The 10192-nt window shown below is 37.5% G+C and overlaps 1 protein-coding gene across 1 annotated transcript; it reads left to right on the top strand.

The window, feature by feature from the left end:
• The first annotated feature begins 1123 nt into the window (after positions 1–1123).
• Positions 1124–5696, top strand: LOC145016661 (uncharacterized). Its single transcript, XM_078974905.1, has 3 exons — positions 1124–1208; positions 4410–4799; positions 5662–5696. The coding sequence occupies exons 1-3, from the start codon at positions 1124–1126 to the stop codon at positions 5694–5696; spliced, it is 510 nt and encodes a 169-aa protein (XP_078831031.1).
• Positions 5697–10192: the final 4496 nt, after the last annotated feature.

The following is a 10192-nucleotide window of genomic DNA, read 5'->3' as shown; positions in this document are numbered from 1 at the left end:
TGACTCGCCGAGTTCCCAACTCAAAACTTCACTCAATCCGCGACCTAACTCGCCAAGTCACACCGAGACTCGCCGAGCCCACCAACTCTGAGTCCCCTTGCACCCAACTCACTGAGTCATCCCTTGACTCACCGATTCTCGACTTAACTAGAGAATATCGGGACTCTTTGTCAATACTCGCCGAGTCCAAGAACGGACTCACCGAGTCTATGGCTACCTTTAACCTACTCGCCAAGTTGTTCACACAACTCGCTGAGTTCCAGGCCATCTTCATCCAACTCGCCGAGTTGTTCTTCCAACTCGTCGAGTCCCAGTCCATCTTCAAGCAACTCGTCGAGAACACCCATGTGACTCGCCGAGTACCATCGGTCTGAATCCATACAGAAGCATTCCCGACCATGCAAGTTATCCAAAACATAGATCTAGCCTTCTACAACTCATCCATTACGTAAAGTGGCAAACTTTACGTGAATCCAAAGAGATATATGCATTTTGCACATTAGGGCTAAGGTTTGGGACAAGATAGCTTCATCCAACACTCAACACAGGGACTTTCCTGCATTCCAACTCTCCTCCATTCCAGATCTGAGGTAGCAACCTCAGATCTAACCTCTAGATTCCAATATCACCCAAGATAAGCTTCACTCAAACCCCAAAATGAGTAAACAAGATAACAACAGCCTAAGAACGAGATATTACCTCAAAAGAACGCCCCAATCTGCAAGGAACTCAAATCCAATCAAAGCCCCTTGCTCCACACCTTCAAACTTCCAAACTTTCTTCAACAAATACTTCTCCAAGCCCCAATCCACTCAACAATGGTGTTTCCTCACGAAATCACGTCCTCTGGAACTCAAGGGATGATAATGGGGTTGAGAAGGAAACATAATGTTCATTATATACGGCTCAACCCTGAGAATTAGGGTTTTCTCCACTCAGCGCCTACTCGCCGAGTCCACCTCATGACTCGCCGAGTCGGCTATTTAACACGCGACGAAGTGACGACTCTACTCGCCGAGTCACACTTTCCCAAATAACACTTTTAGCCCTTCAACTCTACTCTTGAAATTTCCGGATGTTACCATCTGTCTTTGTTATGTTGATTACATCAGATAGTTTGTCGATGACTACTCATGATTTTAAAGAGATGTATAAATCTCTTTCGGATAATGTCATTCACGTTCGTGAACAAGAAATCAACGTCAGAGGTAAATACACTAATTTATAGTTATTTTTATTTCAAACAAATTAATTTCTTCTTCAAAAGAAAAGTAACTAATTTCATCTTTAAATAAAATGGATAGAAACTAATGAACAAAATGTCATTTTATTTGTATTGTTATTATTATAGTAAATGAAATATGAAAGACAAAACCCAGATTTTTACTTCTTATTTAAAGGGTCCCTTAATGGAGTTGAATTGTTATTAATTGCTATAAAATTTTGTTTTCCCATACATTTTAATTTAATGCCAAAACAACCCCATTATTCTTTATAGACAAATGACCCTTTAATGAAACTATATTGCTAAAAAATGACCTTTATGAACAAATTTGACATAAAACATAATCAGCCATTTTTTGCCATTTTCATAAAAAAAATAAAAAATAAAAAAAATAAATAAAAAAAATCATTTTGCACCATTTTTACCTTATGCATGTAAAATACAGAAACAAAGCAAAATAAATTTACATCATTTTTTGTCATTAAAAAGTCTTAACATAAGCCATTTACATATGTATAACTATATTTAATTTCGTTGTTTATTGCATTTTTAGCCTTGAAGCTGAAGAGGATGCAATTTTCAACCTTACCTTGTCATACATTGTGAAATCATTATTGAGCAGTGAATTGAGTTTAAAGAAGATACCAAACATGTCATTTCCTGATCAAAGATACATTCATCTATAATATGTTAATTCAAGATGAGCTTAACTATGATCCCCCTATTATTAAAGTTGAGCATCAGTATTTGCATTCCAATTTAAATGTCGAGAAAAAAATGTTTATGAAACCATTATGAATGCGGTTAACAACAAATAAGGTGGTGTATTTTTCCTTTATGGTTACAGAGGAATCAGAAAAACATTTGTCTAGAAGACCTTGTCTGCTACTATTAGATCCACAAGTGAAATTGTTATCAACATTGATTCAAGTGGAACTGCAACACTCTTGCTTTCTGGTGGTGGGACAATGCATTCAATATTTATTATCCTAATTAACTTGACCTAGTATTCATTTTGTTCTATCGCGCTAGACAACGATCTTGCTACATTACTGAACGAAGCGAGACTTATCATTTGGGATGAAGCTCCGATGATGCACCGTCATTGTTTTGAAGCATTTGATAAGACACTTAGACACATTATTCGTTCATTTGATAGGAATAAACCATTTGGTTGCAAGACCATTATATTTGGAGGTGACTTTAGACAAATTCTTCCAGTAATAAAATAGGTAATCATTCAGATATTATGCAGTCATCGTTGCATTCATCAAGATTATGGAGTGAATGTACAGTTTTACATTTAACGATAAACATGAGGCTTCAGTTTGGTTGTCCAACTAATGATTTGGATGACACAAAAACATTTGTTGGATGGATTCTTAAAATTTGTGGCAGTAACATTAGTGTTCATAATGATGGTGAAGTGTAACATCCGGATTCCCAGGTATATTATTTTATTCATTTATTTTGGAGTATGTAGAGGGACTCGGCGAGTTGGTGCTTAGACTCGCCGAGTAGGGTTGCGAATTCTCATACGGGTTCATGACCGGACTCGGCGAGTCCATGAGTGGACTTGGCGAGTCCATGCTGTTTAATGAAACACTGATTTCCCGGGTTTGGCACCTATTTAAAGGCCCTTAGGGCCGTCATTTGCGGCTACCAAACCCCAGAGAGAGACCCTACGAGATCTAGAGCATTTGTGAGGGAGGAGAGGCCACTTTTGATCATTTTGTTGGTGTAATTGCAAAAGGGAAGTGACCAAGGAAAGAGGAGGTTGAAGGAGGAACGGATCTTGTGCTTTCAGAGTTCAGAGACTTTATCTTGAGGTATTATTTCAGTCCTTCTTCGATTTTGGTGTTGATTCTTAGAGTTAGGGTTTTCTAACCCCTTTATAGAATGGATATGTGGAGCAATTGGTCCCTTCTCGAGTTTATGCTTTGGATCTGGACTCAAAGTGGTCCAGAGACCTTAATCCATGGAGCTTTGTGGGTTATATTAGTAGATATGAACTTAGGAGTTGATTTTTTGGGCTAAATCACCAAGTAGGATCATTTAGATGTTATATGAGTGTCAAAGTCTGAACTTTACGTGATTATCATGCTTGGGAAAGTCAGATCTATGGGTTTAAGGAATAGATCTGACCTCAGGAGGTTAATGGAGTGTTTGCATGGCATGAACTCGCCGAGTCCAAAGATCAGACTCGGTGAGTAGTGTTAGGGTTTCCCGTAAATCACTCAGCGAGTGGACTCACCGAGTTGGGGGAATAACTCAGTGAGTCAGAGAGGGATTAGAGGATTGGAGTTCAAGATGGAACTCGCTGATTTGATCTTGAGACTCGGCGAGTTGAGTCTGGGTAACCCCGCGATTCATGTCAGGTGTGACTCGTCGAGCAAGGGGAGGGACTCGACATGTCAAGCGAGACTAGGAGTTAGTGGACATGTGTGGACTCGCCGAGTTGCCCAAGTGCACTCGACGAGTCGGGTCAATGTTTGACCATTGACTTTGGTTGACTTTTAGGGTTTGGTTAACAATGAGGGCCTCTGAGCCAAAGGAGGGGTAAAATGGTCTTTTACCCTTCTGAGGGTGCCTAGAGAGGGTTGAGTCTAGTTCTAAGAGTTATATTTATGAGAGTATTACTTTATGTGATGAGGTGGAGGCTAGCTCGTATTCCTACCGAGTCAGAGATTTACCGACACATCCGAGGTGAGTCTTCTCACTATACTTTACCTTGAGTGGTAATTAGAGTTATGTGACAGAGTCATTGTATGCTATTATGTGATGTGTTGTACTGCATTATTTCTATGTGGTTTATGTCATGTGTATATCAGAGTATATCAGAGTTAGAACCGGAAGGTTCACAGAGTTAGGACCAGAGGCTCCATAGAGTTAGGGCCCACGGGCCCATAAAGTTATAGCATCGAGTGACTAGTATGTGTTACGTGTGGTACTTTGGGGAACTCACTAAGCTTTATGCTTACAGTGTTATGTGTTATGTGTTTCAAGTACCAATGATGATCGTGGGAAGGTGTCGGCATGATTCGTACACACGCATGAGTTTTTATGTACTTTGATCTTGGGAAATATTTTGTGAAACAAAGTTATGATACAATGGGGTTTTATTGATAAATGTGTTTGGAAAAATGTGTTTAAAAATGTGAAAATTTTGTTTTAAATTGTACAGTGTTACATGAAGCTGAAGTTGAATTTCCAGAAGACGTTGGCATTCGCTCTACAGGTGGCTATATTCATGTAATTATATCAACCATTTATCCATCTTTTGAAAACCATCTTGATGACCCATCATATTTTCAAGATAAGGCTATTTTGGTCCCTACAAATGAAGAAGTTGATGCTGTCAATGACTACATTTTAGGATTAATGAAGGACGAAGGGAAAACTTATCAGAGTTCAGATTCTTTGTGTGAGACAGAATCAACATATTGTTTTGAGGAATCAGTTTACTCTCTGGGTGTATTGAATGCTTTTAAGGCATCTGGAATTCCCAACCATAAACTTACACTAAAGACAGGTGTTCTGTTTATGTGGCTTCGTAATATTGACCAAACCAAAGGTTTGTGTAATGGTAATGTGTTACAAATAGTTAGGCTTGGTAAACATGTCATTGACGCACTCATTATAGTTGGTACATTCTTCAATGAGACTACATATATATACCTCGCATGAAGTTAACTCCGTCTGATAAAAGAATCCCCTCCGTTTTCAGCGGAGGCAATTTCCCATAGTTGTTTGTTTTTCTATGACCATTAACAAGAATCAAGGATAGTCATTATCAACTGTTGGATTGTATTTGCATAGACTCGTATTTACTCATGGTCAGTTATATGTAGTTGTATCTTGTGTGACAAGTAAAAAAGGCTCGAAGGTACTCATATGTGACGAGGAAAGTTGTCCAACCAATAATACAAAAAATGTTTCTGTAAAGAGGTCCTTCAACGATTATAGATAATCAAACATTTATTTTTAGTTTTTTTAGAAATTTCAATATAATCAATAACACGACGTCTCTTTATGTTACTTAATCTTATTTTATTTTATTATGTCAGCTTTTTATAACTTTATAGGTATTTTTTTATATGTTCCCCTGTATTTATGACATCATCTTAAACAATCAGGGCCCTTGATTATGTTTGCTTTATAGGTTTTACACCCTTAGATCAATTTCCTTTCTGGTTCCAAAGTTGTTCCAAAGTTGGTCCAAACCTCTTTATGCATCTTCGTTTTCCCTTTTCTACTACATTCGATTTGATCCACTTGAGTTTTGTCAACAATTTCTACCAATGGTTATGTGGGTTAAGGTTGTTGGCTAGGAGTTGGTTGAAGGGTTGTTTGTGTTTGGGAATTTGGTATAAAAGATGCTAAACCAAAAAAGGTTTTTGTTCAAAATTTATTTTTTTGGAAATACGGTGTTGAAGGAAATTTCATAGGAGGTGAGGTGGGGTTGAAATAGTTTTGATTAGGGATGAACTTTAGAATCGGAATAACTCGAACCGGACCGGATTTTCTATGATGGCTGGTGGGACAACCCGAACCTTTTCCCGTTACCGTTAGCCAATTTCCGTTAAAAAAAGAAATTGTTTTTTTGAGTTCCGTCAAATTCCTTTGGTTTGAAGGAAATTTCATAGGAGGTGAGGTGGGGTTGAAATAGTTTTGATTAGGGATGAACTTTAGAATCGGAATAACTGGAACCGGACCGGATTTTCTATGATGGATGGTGGGACAACCCGAACCTTTTCCCGTTACCGTTAGCCAATTTCCGTTAAAAAAAGAAATTGTTTTTTTGAGTTCCGTCAAATTCCTTTGGTTTGGAAAACCATTTAGTTATATAATTGAATTATATATATATATATATATATATATATATATATATACATATATATATATATATATATATATATATATATATATATATATATATATATATATATATATATATATGAGTAGGAACCAAAATCACACGAAAAACCCGAGTTTTCTTTGAAAAATTTGCAGTTTTCGGCCTCAGTAATGTTCACGGCCATAAACTCGTTTACGACCGTACACCTGTTTACGGCGAACGACAGGAGGCTCCTACCACCGACCATGGAACCCCCTATAAATATGAGCACCTACCCCTCATTTATATTTTTCTAACTGAAAACTCTCTCATACTCTCTCTAACCTTTCAACTGTAAACACCAAAAACACCATCTTTTCTTCCGAAAATAATCAAGAATCACCTTTGGAGGTTGTATTGGAGCATCTAAAACGTGCTTTTCCTCGAATCCAACATCATTGTTCTTGAGTTTACGACCATACACCCTTAAAAAATTCATAATTCCTTCAAGAACACAGTTCACGGCCGTAAACCCTTCATGAGGTTGTTCACGGCCGTAAACCTCTTCATGGCCGCAAACCCTCCCTAAGTGGTGAATTAGACTAAAAACCCGTTTCCCCCGATTCAATCAAGTCCCGGTAACATTCCTTAACCGAAAGCAATTGTTTTTCTAACACTTTATCTAACGAAATCGCTAATTTACATACATATATGTATTTAATTGTTATTAGGATTCCGTTAAGTGCCATGTACAATAGCTCGAGGGTCTTCATTTCTAGTTCGTTGATTCGACGCTTGTACCCATCTAACGATGAGTTCATACCCCTACGCTTTTTTTATTTTTAACGTTTCAGGGGGGGATACAAGCCAAACGCAAATGATTTTGTGAACCAAAATAAAAGGATTTCAACAAGTTTAAAACTTATGCAATTGATACAGTCAAACGATTCCCATATTTTATAAAATATTTAGATATTTTATCCCTTTTGTACTATGTTGAGCATAAGGGATACTTTCAACTTGAAAACATAATTGCATAGTTTTTAGACAAATACACAAACCAAGTACATAACATTTCAAGCAAACTATAATGGGTATAGTTTGGGGAATTCATTACATAGTTTTTACCGATTCAAACTATATACATGGGCAAACATATAAACTATGACAACTTTAGTTTATGATATTCATTACTAAGTTCAGATGACAAGAGTATAGCACCAAATAATTATTTAATTATAATTATTAGTACTCTACCAAGTATACAAACGGTTTCAATTACGAAAAAAAACAATACAGAACTACACGTAAACTAGTTAATACAGGATTGTGAGACAACTCTTCAATTGTACCCTTCGGGGTACTGGTAAAATTCTCAACATTTAGTGTAACCAGAGTCTCTTGGAGGGAGAGCGTGAGTTTTGTGAATAGATCTATTCGGATTGATAATCCCACACCTAAAATGCCTGGGGTGACAAATATCATATCGTACGACACCTGAAGAACGTCGTTGAGGTCATTAGTTATATCAAGCACGGTTATACGGACTCAATATAGTATAAACTAATCTTTGTTTACAGGATTTCATTCTTCCTTAGTTTTATTTTAATTAATAGAACTACTATACATTACACTGGAGGATTCCAGGGATACAATACTTGGTTTTATTTTAAATAATAAAACTATTATACGTACTGGTGGTAACCAGGATTTTCAAACAGAACACAGTAAAAAACATATATGCTAGAAAATATTGGATTTTCTTGGGAAGCATACAAACATTTTTACAGAATTCAATGACTAGTTTTCACTAAAAAACATTCTTATGAACTCACTAGCTTTATGGTGATACTCTTTCAAAAATCGCTTGTATTCTCAGGAAATCAGTAATCAGGTACCGCTGCAACATTTTGAGAAGACGGAGCATATAAAGACACGTCTTTTACTTATTTTGTCATAATTTTGATGTATACAAACTGTGTATCAAACAGATGTAAATATTCATATCTTAATGTAATGGTTGTGTTTACTATGATTACTATGATACAATTGTTGTGATACTATACATGACATCCTCCACCCCCGAACATTTCTGCCGTTTCGATTTGGGGGTGTGACAGTTCGCTTACCGGTTCCTCACAATATGAAAATTCGGTCCAGTTCTAATTGTAGTGATCTTGATTATGATGACATTTGTGGAATTGAAAAGATCTAGTGAATTATGGAAGAAATCAAGAACACAAGGAGTATATAATCACGTTTAAGCTCTATTAAAGTAGTAAGAGTACAAGTGGATTTGTTTTTCTCTCACTAAACTAACTCTCTAAATGGGTTTCTTACAAGTTCTTACATAATGGGAGTTACTTACTTCCTATTTATAGGACAGACTCAACCCATTTACACATACAAGAGGGTAACCATGCACTCCACATCCAAGGAGAACTTTGCACCCTAACATTTACCCCCTCAAAATTAGGATTGGATATCCTGTCTTCTATTTCCAAATGAGCTCATGCGATCAAGACCAATTGCCCCTTGAAGTAACACATGTCTTCAAATCCACAAATGAATAACTGAGAAGCTTCAATTACCATTTCTTGATTCTCCCCTCTTTATAATCGACAAGTCATTATAAAACCCACAAAGGTTGAGAAGCGCTCGAGGAATAAACTTCACGAATCTTCCCCTCGATGTGTGCGAAAAATGAAACCACAAAAAAACTTACATGAAAAATAATCACGAAAAGTCATGAAAAAATTCCAATTTTTATGAAATTTTTTGACTTTTGGGTGAAAGTTGCAGGAATTTCAAAATATGGGTATAAACTATCAATATCAGAATTATGTAGGGACCCATTGCGCCAAAATAGATTGAAATGCAAAACATTACCCCAATTGAGAAACTGAGCATAAAGTGTCAATTCGCATTAATTACGGGGACTCGATACGTAATGTAACGATCGTTTTTCCGAGGTATAAGTTTATTTAATTCTCGAGTTTTACTTTGAGCTATAATAGATTTAGTCGAGAGTGGGCTTTTGTTGGACCAAGACGCATTCTACCCATAAGCCGTATGCGGGGCGTAACCTATTGTACGCTAGGTGTAATGGGTTAATGAATTGCGTGGAGGAGGCGCGTATGCGCAACATACCGTAGGGTACGCCCAGTGTACGCTGCCAGGGGGAAAAACCCTAATTTTAGGGTTTGAGATGTATTTAAACCCCATTATAGCCTCCCATTTGGCCTCCTCACTTGTCATTCACCCCAGAGAAACCCTAGTTCGTCCCCTTGCTCCTTGCTTGTGTGTGTTTAACCTTTGATCTTATTTTTGTGAAGAAGAAGAAGAAGAAAAGTGGAAGAAGGAGAACTTGAGTGCCTTGAGCTCATAGATCTGGGATCATTCCTTCATTTGGCATTCAAAAGAGGTATAAAGCTTTCAACTTTCCTTTTATAAGTTTAGATCTAGGAGTTTTGGAAGTTTGGACCTTTTTAGGTCCAAAGGAGGAACCTTTATCTTACAACTTCATTTTTGGAGCTTAGGATTGCTATCCTTGAAGCTCAAGTGTCCCCATAGCAGTAAAGATTCGATCTTTGAGGCTTATTTGGACCCATGCATGAGATCTAGTTGGTTTTATGGAAGTAGAAGTTATTTGTGAGAGTTTGAGTATTTATGAGACTTGTAAGCCATCAAGTAAGCAACTTTATGGCTTAAGTCATTGAATAAGCCTAGGATCTAGAGTTGTAGCTTATGGATCAGATTATTAAGCACTTAATGAAAAGTTGGCTTAACAAGGCTGTACGCTGGACGTACAAGGAAGTATGGGCCGCGTACAGACCACCAGCCAGTACGCTTAGCGTACCTTGGTGTACGCCCCGCGTACGCCACCATTTTGGGCTTCGTGTGTTGGGCTAGGTTTTAGGCTTAGGGTCCTTGGGCCTTTATGGCCCATCAGAATTCAGATGCTAATGACCAAGTTTTCGTATTGGGCTTGAGTAAGGCCCAATTAAAAGGATTTAGGCCCAATATAGCAATTTGGGCCATTAATGGGCCTATAGTGGGCCCATAGATGGACTTAGAAGGAATTGAGATTTGGACCATGTTGTGTCCCGCACCATAGTAGGGGTAAAATG

This window comes from Lactuca saligna, chromosome 9 (genome assembly GCF_052625555.1).
Source record: "Lactuca saligna cultivar CGN05327 chromosome 9, ASM5262555v1, whole genome shotgun sequence".
In the NCBI taxonomy this organism is placed as follows: Eukaryota; Viridiplantae; Streptophyta; class Magnoliopsida; order Asterales; family Asteraceae; genus Lactuca; species Lactuca saligna.
The sequence above is the reverse complement of the archived record's forward strand: the minus strand, read 5'-3'. Positions and strand labels throughout refer to the sequence as shown.